Raw genomic sequence first — 20,497 nt, forward strand, 5'->3', positions numbered from 1 at the left:
GTGAGCTTCCCCAGCGAGGGCTGGCATCCAGACGTGCTCTAGAAATGTCCAGGAATGTCTAGCTGAAGAGAAAGAAAGATGAGAAGAAGAGGGATGAGTGTCTGCTTTAAAGGCGTTTAGAGTTGTGATGACTTGTTTCTTCTCTCCATGTTCTGCATCTTTTGGGGCCAGCAATTTCTCTGAAAGAAGAAAAATCGATCACTTATTTTCATCTCCAAAGATTTCCTTTTTCTTTGCTTTTAACATTTAGATTCCTGGCCAGTTATTAACATTTTTTAATAGAGAAAATAAATCACCATGGAGGGGGGAGCACAGTGGGGAGAGAAACTGATTTTTTTTTTTTTTAAATCAGATGATAAAGCAATTTCTTTATGTGAGTGGAAATGAATTTTAGAGAAGGGGATGAGGCCTCACGAATGGTTAAAATAAAATACAAGTGATTCGTTTTCATGAAAACAATTTTATTAACATTTTAATATCCAGAAAGTCATATAAATCAGTTTTGGTTATTGTCCGGTTTCAAGAATTAAATAGGCTAGTGTTCTGAGACCAAACAAGTCTCTATTCCAGAGCATTCAAAAAAAAAAAAAATTGTCTTAAAAATTGCATTCCCCTTGATTCTGTATGTGCAAGAAGAGTCTTATTGAATGAGAGCCTAACCAAGCCCTTGACTGCTTCCAGCTGCTGAAACAGCAAGCTGTGGAATGCAATTATTGGAGAGTGAGATTCTCTGCTTCCCTCTGGACATAGCCTTTCTTCACCAGACACCTGCCTTTCCTTCTCATTACTGGAGGCCTCGCGTTGTCCGCAAAGCAGAGAGGTTCTTTCCCTGTGATTACAAGTCAGAGATTGGGACAGCTCCGGGCCCCAGGCTAGGGGAGACTCACATTTCTCCCCCACATACGCAGATCTTGGGATGAATGAGGGATTTGGGGACGCAGAGCCGTGTGTATCCTAGAAAGGGGCCCTAGTGACAATCTAGCCTTCAAAACACCCGTAACTGTAGAGCTCACCGCAGCAGCGAACTTTTTCCCAGAGCCCGCGTGGGCCAGGCGGCAGGCCTTCCTCCACCTGTCACTCACGGCCCATGACAGCTTGGCCTAGAGTCAAAGAAATCTCAGGCCGCCGTCCAAAAATGAGCAAAAAGCAATTTCAGTCTTCTCGATCTCTGCTACAGTATTTTGAGGAAATGCCAAATGGTGGGTTCTGTTGCTGGTGCATCTACTCCCGCCTTCGTTCCTACCTCCCTTCTTTGAGCTTCCACAAAAGCTTTTCCACGGGCTGAGGGCTTTCTCCGTCCTCTTCCCTCATTCCCTTCACCACCTGCTGGCATCCTCTGGCTCTCCAGGTGTGACGGCAGCCACTCGGTCATCTGCCCTCCCCTCTGCCCCAGCCCCGTGTGTCGTATCTCACCCATCCTCACAGCAGCCCGAGGGTGGAGGTGTGATTTTTACTCTGAGTACAGACTAGTCCCTCCCCGCAGGTCATGCAGGAAGTGATGGCGCTGGCCTTGACACGCAGGTCTGTCCCGTCTGTCCCAAACCAGCCTCAGTGCCTTCCTCTGACTCGGTGACTTACCTGTCGGGATTCTCACCTTTCTCCTCCTCGAAAAAAACCTCTTTGTGCATGCTCCAAAGTCAGGACCCCCAGCTGGCTTTCACAGACGGGCCCTACTGTCTCTCCAGCCTCAACCTCCCCACTGCTCCCACTGGTTGAAGGATGACGCGCTGTGCTGGACTTCCGGGGGGTCCCCCCGCTGCACACACCCAGCTCTCCCTTGCCTCCGGGCCTTGGCACATGCTGCTCCTTTTAGCAAGGAGAGTCCTCTGTTAAGCCCCTCCGATGCACAGACTGCACGATTCGTTCTTTCCTTGCAGCTCAGAAGCCTCCTCCCCGCCCCTCCCCTCCTCCAGGGTGACATTGGCACCCTATCTTGCAGAGTTCTCCCGCACCTGCTCCGTCTGGCAAGGACTGACCCTCCGACCCCCAGTCAAACAGGTTGTTTACTCCCGCATCCAGGGATGGGGTTCTCTTGTGGACCCTTGCTTTTCCAGTGCCAGCCTTGGCTCTGGATAAAGGCCCCAGGCTTCCTGAACCCCTGGCTGGAGGCCCCCTCCTCCCATCCCCCCGCTGACCCCTCCCTTGAACAGCAGTTGGCAGGCTGGTAGGTTGGCTGGTGCAGTTTTCAGTACTAAAGCTCCCTGTTCTTCCCTCTCCCACTCACAGCTTCCGTCCAAACCCGTGAAGATTGCCCATAACTCGATTAAATGTGAGTGAGTCACCAATCGAATAATTCTGTTTGCAGGGGAATCTGGTTAGGGCTAGTAGTTTCCTGGTAGACTTGCCTTGCTGCCCTGGTTTGGGTTTTGTTTTCTCATTTCCTCGTTTCCTCTCTCCTTGAGTGAGAGCAATGGCAGTTTCCAGGACTGCGTTTAATATGCAATTTCTAATTCTTCTTATTGCATATGACCAGGAGGGGTGACAAAAAAGATTGCGAGTTAATTTTGTAAGCTTCCTTTGGCATGAATTTATTGTCCAGATTGTTTCTGTACCTTTCACTCTCAGATGTAATTATTCCGGTGGAAAGCGTGTTGGTATGCCGCTGACTGACTGCTGGAAGTTGTAGCCTTTTGATGTACTGAATAATGGAGTGAAACAAAAGAAGATAAAGAAGAAAGAAAGACAGACTTATAATCAGCCACCAATAGAACGTTGAAAGTTAGTCCAAGCCCGGCGCTGCATGTGCCTGGGACTAATGATAGACCAATGTCTGTCTCCCCATGCAGGCAACGGATATGTGTCTAGCCCCTGTCTGAGCGGAGCCCTGAGCTGGTTCTGGGGAGGGCTGGGGGGCCCGTGATGGACGCTTGCATAAGTTCATTGTTTCCTTATGGATCTCAGAGTCCTGCTTGCCTGTTAGGATTGCTTGAGAACTTTTGAAATCTGAGTCCTGAGCCTCATCCTTAGAAACTGATTTCTTTACTATGGGGTAGGATCCAGGCACCAGGAATTTTTTTTTTTTTTTTAAGATTTTATTTATTTATTTGACAGAGAGAGCTCACAAGCAGGCTGAGAGAGGGGGGGGGAAGCAGGCTCCCCACTGAGCAGAGACCCCCGATTCGGGGCTTGATCCCAGGACCCTGAAACCATGACCTGAGCCGAAGGCAGAGGCTCAACCCATAGAGCCACTCAGGCGCCCCAGGCACCAGGAATTTTTAAAGCTCTCCCCTGCCATGCGTTTTTGTACATAACAGAGTTGAGAACCTCTGGTCCTCTCCGGAGTGTCTCCTCCTTGGCACTGCTGACATTTGTGGCTGCATCGTTGTGGGGGACTGCGGGACACTCGGTAATATCCCAGGGCTCTTCCCATCCAATGCCAGCGGCAACCCCTGCTCTTTTGTGAAACGACCTGTATCTCCAGATATTTCCATAGGTTCTTCTTGGGAGCCAAATCCCCCACCATTGAGAACCGCTGCTCCAGGAGAAGGGATGGATTCCTTCTAGAAGCAGTGTCTGAGCTGACCCTGAGCATCTAGCCTTCGATGTCTTGTTCCTTCCCACCTTTATGTGGCCAAGCCCCGGAGAAACCACGTTGGTGACTCGAAGGGCCATATGAGCCTATTACAGAAGAAGCAAACTGATTGCTCACAGCCCCTCTCTGCCCCGGACGTGGGCTTATTGGGGTCTGAACCACAGTTTAAGCTGTCTGTGCGTTTCATACACAAATTGGGCTTCCTGGCCTCTCTGTACAAGTTGGATGAGACAGGACCCGACCCGGCACCCTCACAGGGCAGCAATTAGCTGGAACTCAGAAATGGTCAAGCCTACGACAAGACATCCGATCCCCCCCTTAGCTAACATCCGGTCCCCCTTAGCCAAAGTCTCTGCCTCTGGCCACCCCTTACACCTGGACCAGTTTTCTTCTCTTCCTCCTGTCTTGCCCTCAGAGGTTTGGAGTTTGCAAGCTCTCTCGTAGAGCTTGACCCTGTTTCCCAGAACTGATTCAAAAGTCTATATTCATTCAAGCCGTGGCTTGTCAGAAGACGTGACCATTTCTGAAATCAGTCCCAACTAGGGCGTTGTCATTCTGAACATCCACTATATATCTCAGGCCCTGGACTAGGCACTAGAGGCAGAGAGCTGGAAAGGTAGGAGCTCGTGTTTACGAGGAGATGAGACGTAGTGTAGTGATAGAATTTGTGTACAAAGGAACACCCGTGGGCAACAGCTGAGCTATTAAGTGAAAAGAGCATATTCTAAAACAATCTACAGATTGTGATCCCATTTAGTAAAGAAAAATAAAAATCTAAATATTTGTACATCTCTACACAGAACGATCTTTATAAAAGATACGTAGCTGGCTGTTCACAGAACATTACCTCTGGCTAGGGACCAAAAAAAATAATTTTTATATGTTTCTTTCAAATTTCCTGCAAATTACTAAATGGTCTAAAATGAGCATGCATCCCTCTTTCAGTAAGGTGAAAACTTTTTTATTAAAAAAAATAATAACCCGACATTTAAGGATAGGTGGTTACATTCTAAGAGAAAGAAGCAGACACGTGGAGAGATCAGTGAACCTGGAGGGAACCAGGAATTAGTTCGGAGCAGGTGAGGCAGGAAGGGAGGTATGTGGATATTTTCGGAATATCTTCAGAGGAAGAGCGGCGGCGGGGTCCTTGTTGTGAAGGATGAGTGGGTATTTGGCAGTGGAGAGGCACAGAAGGACATTACAGCATGTGCCGTGTGTGTCCGCCTGGACCCTGTGCTCTGGGGACTGGTTCCGTTTGCAGGGGAGAGAGAAAGAGGGAGAAGCGTAGTGGCCTGGTGCACATTCCTGGTGCCCGACCATGAGCCACATCCTTTCTCTTCTGTGTTCTGCCCACACTTCCTCCCTGAGGTGGCTGGAGCCAAGCGTGGGTCTTCCCACTTCCCGAAGACCAGCCCTTGCCTCCCCTTCTGCGGGAGATAATTAAGGCTCTGCCCAGATGGGTTCCACCACCTGCGTTACAGGTTACGGGAGCGGAAGGTGAACAGAGGTCTTGCTTTCATCCCAGGATGTTTCTCCCTGGCTATTATCCTTCATCCAGTGACCCTGAAAGGGGACATGAGAGTATATTTCTTCTTGCAGTTTTTCAATATCCCCTTTGCCTTGAGGTACGTGGGTTGCTGGTGCCCTTCGTGATGAGCTCGGAGGTCTTGACCTAAAAATACTGGCTTGGGTTGGGCCGGTGTGGCGAAGAGAGTCTAAGCTCCAAACGGACAGTAATGAATGATAGGAGAGGGTCTGAGGGACTTGGCCGGATCACGAGGGAATCATAGGTGTCTGGGACACATAGGAACATGTCACTGCTGGAAGGAAAATGTCCCTGTCTGTCCCTCCCTTATTAGGCTGTCATACGCAAGGGATCAGAGGTCTGGCAGGTGGCCGCACAGGGCAGTGCGTGTCTCAGCACTCTTGGTGGCAAACTCCCTCCCCTACCCCACCAAGCTACAGAACAAGGGCCCCGCTTTTAATCAAAATTGTCATTTCTGCCTAGGAACTGAATACATTATAGAAAGAAAACCAGAAAGAGTGTTCTCGAATATTGGGAGCAACTCCCTACCATTCAATACAGCAGACTCTCCGTGCCTCTAACTTCATCGCCCCCATACCTGTCCTCTTGGAAATGTCCTCTTTCAACCTAGAAATCAGCTTGATTTGTACCATTAATAGCGATTGCTGCATCCGGTATTACACGTGACGGGGGGGGGGGCGGTAAGACCCAAGTGCAAACAGGTTCATTTGCCAGTATTTTTGAAAAACACTGCTGAGAAGTGTTTTTTTTTCCTCTCTTGTAATACAAGCTGTCAAAATAGCACGCTTATGATTTCCTGCATCCATAGAAAATTAGCCCAAGATTCTAAAGAGTAATTTTTCTATTTTCATGGTCTCCAGTTTTATTGTAGTTGTTCATCCCCATCATTATGTGAGCAGAAACATTTCTCAGTCTAAATTAATGACTGAGTGTGGCCTCGGAGTACAGTTGCCAGTGGCTGTGCTATCTTCTTCATTGATTTCGTCTTTATTTTGTAACGTTCTTGAGTTCTTCATTTTTTTTTTAGTAGATGATAGATTTGTATTGTTCAGAAATCAAAAAGTGTAAAAAAGTGGAAACTGTCCTTTCCACTGCGGTCTTCGGTTCACCTACCCTCCGACCCATCACTCTGCCCAGTAGAGTATTGACTGTTTCTAGTTTCTTGTATATCCGACTGGACTTTAATGCATCTCTAAGGTCTTTCTTATTCTGTACCTCGTGTGTGGGGTTTCTGTTGTCGCTCCTGCCTTTTTGAGAGCTGTGTGGTCTTCCGGCATGGGGATCTATTGGAGCCTAGGTCACCGGTCCCTGTGATGGGCACTCAGATTGCTGCACGACATTAGGTCTCGAAAACAGAGTTGCGGTTGCTGTTGTGCATAGGTCGTGTTGTACCCGGAGCATGTCTGTCTGTAGGATAAGTTCTTGTAGAATTTCTGAGTCTGTCCCGCTCTGCTCTCTGGGTCAGCAGCACTGGTTCCAAAGGCCAGGCCAGGTCCTCTGTGAGCACAGAGGCCATCTGATTGTCAATGTGATCTATCAAGACACACTTATTTCTGGGAAAACCAGACCGTAGACATAGGCGTGCACGCCCGCGCGCACACACACACACACACACACACACACACACACATCTGTATGTGCCACCAGACAGAGGAGACCGCTTTCAAATTGGGAAGACGTTCCTTTGAAACAGGGCGTTTCCCAGATCAGGGACGGTAAACCAGTCTCCTGGAGCCTGGTGGACTTTCTTTTACCAGTTGAACATACTGGACACCAGGAGAACTTTGGGTTTGCCCCTTCCCTCAGGCCGAGACCCGTCTGCCACCGGCCGGACGGGCCTGTTAAGTCCAGACGGGGTGAGAATCCTCAGCCCAGCACCCGGCCTCCCTTCAGCAGAGGGGGTCGTTATCCTGTCATACCCAGGTCCGCTTTGTCTTTTCCAGCCTCCTGCTGCTCGGAGCTTTTGCAAGTTGAAGGGTTCCTATATAGATGTCCGGTTAATATCAGCGGAAAGGCTGTCCCCAACCCCCGCTTCCTTTTGATATGGGACAGTAGTCTGAAACCCCATCAGTGGGAAGTCGCCTGTTGTAATTGTGGGGAAGATGACACTGTGTGGTCCTCGTCTGTGGTTCTTCCCACCACGCGCGGACGTGTTCCCAAAGAGCTCCTCTGGAGCCAGCGTCCCTGCATGTCCTTTAGCGTGTGACATCCAGGCCCAGCTCTTGGGTCACCCAAGCCCGAATGAACGATGTTCCCCATCTCTTGCCATCTGGCCACAGGCTCTGCCTGTTCCCTTAGATTCCATCTTGGAAGGGTCACAGGGAAGTCCCAGCTGCCCCTCCCCCCACAGACCATAGGACCACCCAGGGTTCCCAGTCATTGTGTCAGACTGAGTCACCTGCCCAAAAAGGAGACCCATTCACGTGTCCCTGCTCAGACCCTCTGGCTTACCTCCTCCCTAGCCTCTTCACAGCTCTTCTCAAATGGAGTCAAAATAAGTAAATAACAGGTTTGCCCAGAATCTTTACAGCTTCTCTCCTGAGCACCAGCAAGCTGACGTCTTCCCTGGTTGTATTTCCACTTCCGGCATGAATGACCCTACGAGTGCCTCGTTTTTGTCCAGTCAGCCCAAAGCTGCCCTTGGCCTGTTTTTGTCTCGTCCCTCCTCTCCCTGGCTTCATGCCCCGTCGTCACCTCCCTCCCCTGGTCTCGGCTGCAGGTCCCACGGGGCCTCAGCTTTGCCGTCCACTCACTCCATTCCCAGGACACTGGCTTCAGGGTCGCCGTCACCCCCGGACCAGGCAGGGCCAGGCAATCGCTGCGTCAGACAGTGGGGGAAAGATGTCTCATTTTGATCCCACTCCGTTAGGGGCAGGAGCACGGACCGAATCCGGGCTGGGTCCATTTCTTAGAGCAGAGAGGACCCCGGCATTTTCCTTTCATGGTAAATCTGACGCAGTGGAGCCCGCGTCGGTATGGGGCAAAACTCTAGGACTGAGCGTAGGTCCCAGTTACGGATTAGTTTTTAAACTCAACAAAGCTCACCAATCACATGGTTCATTCACCGGGTCCTGGCCCCGACCCCTCAATTCCGGTACTCACATCATATTTGTAAGAGGCCGAGTCAGTGCTCACTTCTTAGGATGCTTCTTGAAGCAGGACCACGGCCATTCCCAAGGGTCCTGTTCCTCTCTTATACCTGTGAATTCTTCGGATCCATGTGGTTCTCAGCTCCCCCAGACTCAGACCTCTCTTTTTTCATGGCAGGAATCAGAGACAGAAGGATTTGAGGGTTTGAGAAGGAATTAGGATTCGGTGAAATGAATAGGACTTGAGATCTGTTCATTTGTTTGATAAATAGCTCTTGACTCCCTGTCATGGGGAAAGCCCTGTCCTCGAGAGCTGAGGATAAATTAGGGAGAAAAACCACAGTGGTATCTGGGCTCCATAGCCCCATAGTGAGGGGAAAAAGATCGGACATGGGAGTAAGGGGTTCCAGAGAATTAATAGGGTATCACTTCTCAGGCAAGAGATGCAGAGATAGGGGAGGTTGGGGTGGGGGGGGGACATGCATCTCTCAGGGTTCGGTCCAGAAAACTGTGCCCACAAGTATGTTGGAGATAAAGAATTTAGTGTGGGAATCGGAGCTACTGTGAACATGGGCAAGTTGGGGTATTAAAATCTGGGAGGAGTGAGATGAAGGATCGGAGGACAGTCACTCCATCCCCAGAAGCTCCTGCTCAGGTGGGAACGTGGGGGCTTGTGGGAAAATCCCAAGAAGCTTTGTTCACGTGGCTGCTGAGAGAGACGAAAGGGGTACCGGCCAGGTCCGTGGGCAGACAACCACATCAGTAGAGGTGGGCACGGGGCCTCTGTTGTCAGCAGGACAGGCAGAAATGAGGGCAGGTGTGAACACGGATGCTACGGCCACCCGGCCCCTGCGGGGCACCTCCACCGAGTGGAGGTATGTGGTATCATCCCTATGTCTGACCTTGTGAAGGGTCGTGGCCTCTGCTTAACTTCTGCCTTCTAAATCTCATCCATGTCCCCCCCACCCCACCCCTGAGCCCCGTCCAGCTCCCATCCCTGCAGGGAAGGGGATTCTAGGGAAATAGCCCCCAGCGTAGCGGAGGAGTAGTGCTGAGCTGACAGGCGAATCCAGCTCCGGGCGTTTGATCCCAGATTCCGCCTGGAGATGGTAACGTGCTCAGAGCCCCTGGGGCAGGACGGGTCAGGTGCGTCTGGGAGGATTATGGGCTGTGCGGCTGTGGAAGCCAGGGAGGAAAGTGGTTCATGGGTATGCGCCCCTAGGGGGCTCCAGGAAGAGAAAAGTGGATGGTGGGGTCAGGATGTGGGGGCCCCCAGGGAGCTTAGCAGGATCGGGTTCCTGCCTGTGGGGGACAGAAGCCAGCCCAGCCAGAGTGAGGGGAGGCTTGGGGGATGAGGTGGTGAGTGTAGACAGCTAGCGGAGTGTGGCTGTGAGGTTGGGATTGGGGAGGGGGTGGGGGGGACGGTTTCCTTCCCGGAGTAGGGAGAGAAGGGGCATTTTAAGTTGTGGGTAGGGAGAAGTCCTGCCTTCTGGTCAACGCAGGCGAAGATCATTCGCAGAGGACCTCTAAAACCATCTGCTAAGCTTCACCGGTTGTGTGTCAGCTTCGTGAAGTGCTCAGGAGAGTGTCCCTCAGACTCGGTCCTCCTCGGGGGCCCACAAAGGCCCTGGCTCATGGCTCAGCAGGGGGAGGCCTCCCAGAAGGAGGTGAATTTTACAGAAGCGCCAGGAAGCCCCCAGGCAGAGGTGTGTGGGAAGGGACACAGAGGCAAGGCTCCAGCACCTCGGGGGAATTACAGTAAACGCCGTAGGGTGCTAGGACCGGGTCATTTGCACAGAGGCACCTGCCCTGGGCACAACGCTTAGGAAGAAGGGTCCAGCCCCACACCCTGTCTGCGCACACCTCTGCCCCATGGGTAGAAGCCCCTGTGCAAAGCACAGCCAGATGGGGTGACCCTGATGGGATGGGGGGGGCACCTAAGAGCCTTTGGACACCCCTGAAACATCCTCTGTGGCTTGATGGGATGAGCAAAACCCCCACCTATGCTGTGTTCTGTGGGAAGAGAAAAGGGACAGGGAGGATGGAGAGGAACGAAGACAGGAGGTGGCATGTGTAAGCCAAAAGGGATTTGTTTGACCCTCAGGAGGATTTTCCTGGGCGTGTGCTCTGAAAGCCAAGCAGTCTCGAGAAGAAAAGCAATGAATCATTTATGATTGTATTCATTAAAGGCCTCTGCACTATTATTATCGAACCTTAATTGGCTTGGCGCTCACTTGGCACTGCCTCTCCCCGCCCCTGCCCCTCCCGTTGCCATCAGAAATTCCTCTGATGATGAAGGAGGGACTAGACCACGCCTGGGAGCAGGGGCAGCTGGGCAAGAATCCACCGCAAGATCAAATGGAATGCAGTCCTTTTTTTTCCCCCCCCTGCTTGGATCAAGTATTAATAAATGTGTCTGGTTTGGGCTTTCACTCGCTGCCCACGCGTGGTCTGCTGCAAGCTCCTGGCATCTCTTAGCCCTCTTTGCTAACCCTGCCGCGCGAGAACGTTCCCATTAAGCTGCCCCCTCCAATGGCCCCACAAGAGCAGCAACTTGGTGCGTGACAATGCACGTCCTTTGTTCCGAGTGCCACCCTGGGCATTGAACCAACAACAATATGCAGGTTACCTGATTTACTTCTTTTAATACACTTCATTGTAATTATCACTGCATAAAAGAGAAGACAAATTGGCAAGGCATTATAACGTTAATTTGGCAATGTTTTATCATATTGGGAAGGCGCAGTTTCCTCTCTAATTGTATTGGGGGGGACCGTTTGTCTAGGGTACAGCTTATGGAGGGATTCTGGAACGTGGAAGTGAAACACACAGGAGATGGGGCACGGGCTCTCCTCCCCGTAAATATTCCTTTATTTGCGTGTGTTTTGCAGCCTTCTTAAAAAGCTAACTCGTTTATTCAGGCCTAATTAATGGAATGCCACAGAATGCATAATTAGGCTGTGACAGCGCCAGCTGATGGATGGCTTTGGGCTCGGAAACGGGAGATTGCCCCCAGTTATAAGGGCTGAACCCCTTGCGTTTCAGAATCTCACCGGCTGTGCGTGCCTCACGACCGTCCCGCCCGAGAACACGACTGTGGTTCCTGGAAAGTGCCCCAGTCCCGGGTGCCAAGAGGCCTTCCTCACCTTCCTGTGTGTGATGTGTGTCTGCAGCATGATCGGGGCAATGGCACAGACACCCTCGGTCATCATCCTTATCAGGTAAGCTCAGGGCCGGGGACTCGCGAGCCAGGCTCCCCTCATGCCCTGCCCCTGCCTACCTCATGGGTGCCTGCAGTCCTCAGGCGGCCAGAACGTCAGGTACTTGTGCATCTCGGAAGCCAGCTTCCCCGGGCTGATAGGGGTCCGTTACATCTGACGGGACCTCACAAGAGACCAGAAAGCGTAGCCTAAGGGCGAGGATATACCTTCATATCCTCCCCAGAGTAGACCCTGCAGGTGATTTGGAAAGGAACCGTGGTCCTGCTTCGATTTTTACAGAGAGCAGCATTATTGCAATAAGACGGAAATGGCACTGGACTAGCCAAGTCCTCAAGTCCAGCATCATCCCACTGCTGATCCGCCACATGAACTTGGGCACATTTTCCCTCAGAGGTGTTTCTGAATTGGGGCCGGGGAGTGATGTCATTGGTCCCGCTGGCCTCCTGCGGTGATGTGGGTCCCAGGGAGGCCATGGGTCTGCCAACCGTGACCTCTCTTGTACAAACAGATGGCTGGAGAGGGCATCCAGAGTCTGTGGCTCCCTGTGTCTCGGGACCTGTCCTGGGGGCAGAGGCGCTGCTTGCTTCCAAGGGGACCTATGGAGTCATCTTCTGAGTAACATGTACATCTGCCAAGTTATCTAGAGTTGTTTGAGGAACCTAGAAGTGAGATGCTCCATCACCCAGGGTCTCTGTTGAACCACAGGAAGTGACACCAAACACAGACCCCCCTTACTGGGATGTGGCTCGTTCACTCCTAGCAGTTAGAAATACAAGCAGGACTGCAACACTTGAGTGTGACCTGTGCCGACCCACATCCCCAGCTGCTTGATCCAACTCCGTTTTTCTCGCCATGCCCACCACGTTTCCCGGTCTCGGTTATGAATTCCTAAGGAAGAGTATTTCTGCAAAGTGCTTATGTTCTCAAGGAGGTCATTAGCAAAGCCTTGTTAATGTGCAGAAACATTAAGGCAACAATAACAACGTGCCATTCTGTACTTAGTAAACTTGAGAAATCAGTGTTAAATATTCACGCCCAGTGCTTGCAAGGCTGTAGCCACGCTGGTCAAATCCCACACGGCTGGGGGCATTGAAAAGCCCATCGCTCCGATTTCAAAGAAGCACTCTAGCATTGTGAATTAAGAGTCATAAAAGTGTTCAGATTTTTTATGAGGTAACCCTGCCTCTCACCACTTAGGAAAATACTACTCTACCAGAAAAACAGCTCTGTGCAGACAGATTTTTATTACAATGTTAACTATAATAGCAGAAAAACCTGAATTGGAATAATAAATTATAGTACTGTACCATAGCTCAATGGGATAATGAAAATCCTTAAGAATGTGAAAAGTATTTGTGGAGTGAACTATTGCATTTAAATTATATACAGAGGTTGATTATGTAGAATATGCATGTGGACAAAGCCCGTCAGGTCCTAGGTATGGGTCTGGGGTGACTGTGTTCTGGGTAAGTTATTTTTCATTTTTAGAAATTCCCGTGAAGTTATATTGTGTTGGCCACGTACAAAAGGCACTAACGTGCAGGAAAAAAATGACCTTCGTGACGATTAGCAGTGACTAGTCCCCTTTCTTTGCTCTCCATGACTTCCGTACACAAAAGCCAGCTCACTGTTCGCGACTGGCAGAGCAAACACAGAAAGGTGAAATCTTAATCACTTCCAAGTAACAGCTTGGTAAATAGCTCTTGGAGATTTTCAGGAACCTGTTTTGATTCCTTTGGCTAGATCAGCAGCAGGTGGCCTGCATGACCTAGACTGGGTCTCAGCCCCGTGCTCTGCTGGGGTCTGCGAGAGCACATCGGGTCCATCGAGGTGAACGGGGTAGCCCCTTACTCCGTCACCATCCCAGTCCACTTTGCCATCCTAGATGATCTAGGCAGACACGAGGGCACAGCCCAGGCATGTGCCAGCCTTACCCTGTGCCAGAGTGATGGCCCCATTGTAGTGCACAGAGCACCCCTAGGTGAGAAGATAAACTGACCCTCACTGAGCCCCTCTTTCGGAGCCAGCGCTGTGCTCCTGTTTTAATTATGTGTTTACATCATGATTAGCATTCCCCTTCTACAGATGGAGACGTGGAGGCTCCAAGAGTGTTTAAGCAGTATTCTCAAGGTCATCGGCCCCTAAGTTGTAGACCTAAGCCCCCACCCCTGGCCTTTCGCAGACCTTTCAGTAACATTCAGACCCAAGCCTTGCATTTCTGCATAGCTCGTTCTGAGAAGGAGGACTCCCCCCGTGGGAACCGGTTCCCCAACGGGATATAACGGGAGATCTTAGCACCTTGCTCATTTTATTCCTAGTGACAGGAGAGCTGAAAGGAAAGCAAATTTCAAGTGATAAGTATTCTAGCTCATTATGCCAGCACGTTTGCTTGAGAAGAAGAATTTGCCTTTATTTGGGTGTCTTTCAATTCAGTACCTTCAAAGGAATGTGCAGAAAGCAGATCCAGGGAGCAGATAATAGCTCTGAAGAACTTAGATTTGGAAACAAGTATGTTCTGAAGAGAACTGGCTGTGCTTCTGTCCAGAAACGCTGAACTCATCATTGATGTTGTTTGGGTCTCTGGCTTCATCAGCTGGAGAATGGTTTTTCCATCACTCAGAGAAAGTCTTGACCTGCTAGCCTGTATCACACTCTTTATAATTAAGAAGAAATGGGTATTTCCCCAAGAATAACACATCTTTAGTTTTCACTGGAAATCTTAGAAATAGGGCCGAGACTCTAAAAACTACATCCATGTTCCTTTGGGTTTGATGACATCCTTTGGTCGCTCTGCCTAGAAGCCAAAGACAGGCCCACCTAAAGCTTGAACCAGGTGGTAGGTCATTGGATGGATAATGTTGGATGGTGAGATGAATGACCTCTGGGGTCATGTTAGAATATACTTTTAGCTAGTAAATCTACAGTCAGGTTATGTATCCTGATACAAATCTTAAGTCTCCTAGATATCCTAGGAGACTTAAGATAACCAGTGGTGACTTTGTTTCTAACATTTTTTTTCTACAGAATTGATTGCCTAGGTCCTCCCTGTGCTGCATGGGTCTTTCTGGTCTTTGAGCCTCCTTGTGTTTTCAAAGTGAGTCCAGTGAGCTACACTGGGCTGGTTTTAGGTCTAGCCAAGTCCTTCCAGGGGTCATAGTTGTGTACTTACCACTGGATTGACCCTAGGGACTTAGAATGGGAATGGCATGAGGGGAAGTTTCTCTGCCAGTGGTGTCAAATACATCTCCTTTCACATCCCCTCTCCACCCCACTAGAATTTATATATTTATTACTCAGTACATCGTCACCATGATGTGCTCATGATGAACAAGAGCAGGTCATCTCTGGACTCAAGGAGAGAGGACAAGCCTTGAATTAATACTGGTTTTAAGAAGAAGAGGCATTTCAAAAAAGATGTGTTATCAGCTGGGAGGGCCCCTCTATCTGGAATGGTCATCCCTTCCAAACCACCTCTATTGTCACACTCATCCCAGAAAATGTTCTACCCTGAGAATATTCTAGAAAATGTGCAAGAGACTCATTCTAACGGACTGTTGTAGATAAACCAAAGCCAGAGTGATTGAGTCATTTCAAAAAAAGAACCAAGACCCTATGAAGATACTTTTCCGATTTAAAAGGTAGTGACATTGGATATAGATGAATGGGTTATTTTGCAAGTGGTCTGTCTGAGGTGTCAAACCAATGCTCGTCTGGTTGATTTCACAGAATAACCTTGGAAGGACGAGGGTGTTCATGGTGCTGTTTGTGAAGCATAAGAGACATGGTCTTCCCAGTTCCTATTTCCCCAATACATGTATCCTACCAAGTTAAGATGTTTTCCTATCCTGGCAAAAGCAAAAATGCCTTTCAATGAAGACTTAAGGGACCGCATTTGCATGTCTTCCTTCCAAGGACAAGATTAGCCCCATTATTCACACTTTCAAGTTCCTACACTTATCTTGTCATTACAGTTAGTTGCTTTTCAGACTTTAAACAGAAAGCCAAAAAAAAAGGACCCCCAAAACTATTAATTTCTGAAAAATGGCTCTTATGGACTGCCGCGGAGGACTCTGGGGTCTGTTAATTAAAGCGGAGTGATAAGAATCTTTTCCTTTCTCCTCTTCATCTCTTTGCATGTAGGACAGTCAGCCCTGAACTCAAGTCTTACGCCCTGGGAGTCCTGTTCCTCCTCCTCCGTTTGTTGGGTATGTATGCTCTCTTTATTCCTTCAGTAATGAATTGGATGCTTATACCGAGGTGAGTAAAAGTCTGCGACTTTGTCCCATTTCTTGAGCTTTTCTTTTTTTTTCTATGCAGTTTAATAACTATTAGTAAACAAGAGAAACTTAAATCTGTACCTTTTGCTCTGGGTTGAGACCTAGCTCTCTCTGGATACCACCCAGTTTTCCTTTATATAAACTCTGTCTCTGTGCCACACTGAATTCTCAGAGGCATAAGAAGGGGAGAATGATGGCACCAAAGGGAAAAACATTTGATGGCGTAACGTGGCTCCCTCATTAAGCAAACCCTGGGCAGCTCGTGAAATGCCTCGTTTATGGGGCCGCCAGCTGGGACAGAGAGGCAATCTTACAACGCTTCACAAATGGAAACTTTGCGCCCTTTAAATTTTTCCAAACTGATAGAGTTTATTTCACTTGGGTTTCCAGGATGGGGCAAAGGTGACCTTCGTGCTATAGAACGTACATTCCAAGGTTTGGTATGGATAAAAGGAATGAAGTCTAACCCTCTCAATTTTAAAATGAGAAAATAGAGCAGAGGAATATTCCATGGGTGTCCCTGGGTCCTAGGACAGGCTGAGGCGAAGCTGGAGCGGCTCACTGGGTAACTCATCTGCCAGGCATGCCCCCCACCCATGTCCCTCTAGACCTCTGTTGCTTTATAAACATCCCTTTGTCAAGACCAAAATAAAAACAGGGTAACTTTTCCCCTTGAAGACTAGTGGTCTTCTTTCATGGTCATTGTATGGTAAATAAATGTGCAAAGGGAGATAACCATGGTGTGTATTTTTAGAGTAAAAATTAAACTCCTTATTCTAAGTGTATCACTGTAGACGTGCACGAAGACTCAGCCCTAGAAATATTTATGAAAATGTTTGTAAAACATGAAAAATTGGCAACTACCCAACGTCCAGCAGCCAGGGAATTAATTACATCTATTATGATTCAGAATTCCGGTAGGATTTATGGCCCCCTCTAAAATTCTGGTAAGTATGTATAGACTTTGAAAGGGCACATGACCTATGGAAGGGGAAGAAAAGTCTATAATATACTATATATTCAAGTGTTTTTAAATATAAACATGGAACAACATTAGAAAGCTAAACAAACATGTATGTTGTTGTCTGGGTAAGAATATATAAATCCTATTTTCTAAATGTTTTAAAATTTTGAATGAATATGTAGGTGCCTGTTACTTTTATGATGAGATGAATTCCTGATATCCAGAAGAACCATCAGCCTCTGGTCGTTCATAAGGTCCTCCCTGGGGAATGACAAGTCCTGGGCTAATGCAGCCCCTCACTTCCTTTCTCGGCCTGTGGCAGAATATTTCCAGTGGGCTGCTGTGGTCCTTCTTCCTGTGCCCAGGACAAGGTCTCAGCGTCCCATCCACCATTACCAATCCATGGATATGGGTGCACATAGGGAAACTTAAGTGGCGTTTTTTTATCTTACTTTGATCTTGTAGGAAACAAAAATGCCCTAGGTATGAAGATACCCAGTTAAGACCAGTTCAGTAGGAATTCAAACTAAAACATTTAGGACTCCCTGTTGTAGTGGCTTGTAGAATTCTATAACCACAGGGTAATCATCATGTTGATTTTTTTTTTCCCCTTCTACTTGGGAGGGCCAAGGATGCACACATCGTAATGTCTCACCCCTGCTGCCTTGAGTGGATAAAGGCGTGTGTAACATCAGATAGCAAGTTGGGAACCCTTATTTCTGTAAATGTTAAAGTAGTTTCACATACACATTCATTCAACAAACTAATATTTATTGAGCGCCTAATGGGTTCACACCTTCCGTGGACCGGGCCCAGGTAAATGGGCACAGCTCTCTTCCTGGGAGTCTCCTTGCAAGCTGGCCGGGGAAGGTGGGACTCCCCCATCTGTGGAGTTGCTCTAAGTGAATCTCTGTACCTCTAAACAGATGCTGAAGACTCCAAAAATAGCTGGTAAGAACAAAAACAGCAAAAAAAATAGTTACCCTTTAGAATAACTTGATAGCACAAAATGAAAAAAAAAAAAGATTTGTAAAATATTTCTGAAATGATAATGAAAATTATAGGACACTTGAAATCAGAATGGAAAATTATAGCGCTTGTATAATGTGACATTGTTAAGATCCTTGTATGTTGCCCTAAAGCAGTTCCATGTTTGTAGGAATAATCAGCCAGGCATTCTCCAGAATCGTATTTTCCAACTTCTGTGACTGATCCCCAGTGAGAGATAAGTTTTACATCATGGTCCAGTACCCACATACATATGCATTAATATAGCTGAGACAAAAATTTCACAAAAATAGTACCCTTAATGTGTATGTATTCTCTTCTCTTCCATGCTTAAGAAGTTGGTCATGACCCACGATATTGATTTTGTTTCCCCTTTATGGGTCACTGTCAGAGTCTAGAGAACTCCACTCTAGCAGGATATGGTAACTTCATCTTTTCCTTAAAAGCAGCTTCTCAGAGAGGTCTTTGCAATTGCCTGATTCCGTTTCCTGCAGCACCCAAGAAGCTTAACCGCCATTACTGTTAACGAGGGGTCAACCAAGAAATCAGATTCCACAACCCTGTTGGCCTTTGTGATTGGCCCTGTAGATGGGTGGCAAGATACATGACGGCATCAACACAGGTGCAACACGGGTGGCCACTGAACCTGGCCTTGGCGTGGGGGCGGGGGTGTGGATCTGAAACCATGTGGTGTCTGCCTCAGACATGAAGACTGAGCAAAAGGTATATAGGTGAGCCGGGAGACTGCTTTATATGGAAGGTCTTGCAGAAGTAAAAGCCTGGGAGGGAGCACCGTGTTTGGGGCTGCAGGAAGCCCTGGGTGGCTGCAGTGTGCAGGGCAAACGGAGTCTGGCAAAAGATGGGGCAAGGGTGGGCGGCCATTAGGAACGTGATCTGAAGGGGTGGCTGCCCTGTCCACAGGTTTGACCTTTATCTCTAAGGCAGAGGAAGTCATGGATGGACTTTACCCAGAAGTCACCAGGTGGTTGTGCCTTTGAGGAAAGCCCACCGTGTGTGCCCTAGGGAGAATGAGCATGTGGGGACTGAACCGCCGCCAGTACCACGGAGTAGCTGGTGGAGTATCTGATGGCCTGGGTGGGGGAGGGGCAGGTAGAAGAAGAACCTTCCAGGCTAAGTCTCTGAACGGAAGTGTACACACTGGAGTATGTAAGAGGGAAGAATCCACAGTGACAGCTCCTTAAAGAGGCTTGGATCACATGATGAATGGGGACGTTGCTTATTGAAACAGGAAGACCTGGAGGAAGAGAGATTTGGGAGTGGCATAGACCAGTATTGTGCAGTAGAACTTTCTAGAATAATGGAAATGCTCTGTCTTTGCATCACCTGTGGCTATTGAGCCCTTGAAATGGGGTTTCTATAAATTTTAGTTTTTACTGAGTTTTATTTTAGTAGCCACATGGGTTCAGTGGCTGTGGTGTCGGACACTGTGAGGCACCGCTCTCAGTGAGGCAGAACCTGAGGCAGTGGGGCAGCAGGGGAGCCTACTCTTTCCAGATTCTTGGCTGTGCAGAGCATAAAGAAAGAGGGTAGGACTCAGAAGTGAATGTGAGATTTTTTTTCTCGTTGCTTTAAACGCCCGTGGAAAGGAATTGATAGAACAGGGATGGTAGTGGCGAAGGTCGGTGTGGCTCCGGGAGCCTCCCCCGCAGTCCTGGAGCAGAAGTGGGAACGTGGTTGGTAGTAGCAATGGCAGGTGTGCTAGAAAGAAGGGGGGGCAGAGAAACAAAGGATGATGGCCAAAGTGGCATTAAATGGTGGATCAAGGTTGTAGGCAGGATCAGGGAGACAGGACAAAGCCCAGGGTGTGGCACAGCCAGAGGGGAGAGGAAGTAAAGGACTTTGACCTTGAGAAAGAGTTGATGAACGGCCAGGATGAGGAACTGCACGTCCATGGAGAAGTCCCCCAAGACCGTGGCAATAGTTGAGTGGGGAGAGAAGGACACTGACCTGAGTCGGTAAATCCAGAGTAAACGGAATGTCCTACTCAGCAGAACTGCTGATGCGTTCAAATCTGCCCTCCTTCGTCCTTCTGCAAATGTCCTGATCACTGCTTTTCTCTCTGAGTGTTGGCAAACCAACTGCTTGAAGGTCTGGTCCACAATCTTGCCCCTGGGGTCTAGTGCATGCTGTGGATATTATTACACCAAGTGAAATTAATGGGAACAGATATGCACTGAGATCCTGCTACGTCCAGGAACCTGTTCAGGATGCTGCAAAGAAGATAAAAATATGAAGGAGCCAGTATCCTGCCTCCATGGGGCTCCAAGTAGGAGAACAAAGCAAATATCAGGGATATATAGGGCTGGATAGATAGGTCTGGACCTTGAATTTCAAGGGGGAAAAATATTTTACTTGGTTAAGTAGTTGGCAGTGGGGAGCAAATGACAGATAAAGATGGGAAAGTGGAAATGCATTTGACGTTCTGATTGAGGGAGATCTGCCTGGAAGCAAGGTGGTTCTGCAGGGTGCAGTATTAGGAAGCGAAGGGAGAAGCAGGAAACCAAGGCATAGCAACGGAACAGTAAAAAGGCAAGGACAGGTGCAAGCGCCTGGTGGAGGTAACATCTGTTGAAACCCCCCACAATCGACTAGAGGAAAGCATGAGAGAACCAACAGAAACGCAAGGGGAAGCAGAGGGTTTCCGTCCCTGGGAGAAGTCCCCCAAGGGACTTGATAGAACAGGGATGGTAGTGGCGAAGGTCGGTGTGGCTCCGGGAGCCTCCCCCGCAGTCCTGGAGCAGAAGTGGGAACGTGGTTGGTAGTAGCAATGGCAGGGGGACTGAGCGTAGGAAGAAGCCTTACCCTCCATCAGTTGTCTTAAGGGTATTGGCGGGGCTGG

The 20,497-nt window shown here is 48.8% G+C and overlaps 1 protein-coding gene across 2 annotated transcripts in view; it reads left to right on the forward strand.

The window, feature by feature from the left end:
- The window catches only part of SLCO3A1 (solute carrier organic anion transporter family member 3A1), a 298,647-nt gene that overhangs the window by 255,478 nt on the left and 22,672 nt on the right, over nucleotides 1-20,497 (forward strand). For both annotated transcript variants that reach the window (XM_045067342.1, XM_004774150.3), the window contains exons 8-9: nucleotides 11,213-11,388; nucleotides 15,529-15,593. In XM_045067342.1, coding sequence (XP_044923277.1) covers nucleotides 11,213-11,388; nucleotides 15,529-15,593 — 241 coding nt within the window. The remainder of the gene's footprint in view (nucleotides 1-11,212; nucleotides 11,389-15,528; nucleotides 15,594-20,497) is intronic.

This window comes from Mustela putorius, unplaced genomic scaffold (assembly GCF_011764305.1).
Source record: "Mustela putorius furo isolate JIRA1106 unplaced genomic scaffold, ASM1176430v1.1 tig00003875_pilon_pilon_pilon, whole genome shotgun sequence".
NCBI lineage: Eukaryota > Metazoa > Chordata > Mammalia > Carnivora > Mustelidae > Mustela > Mustela putorius.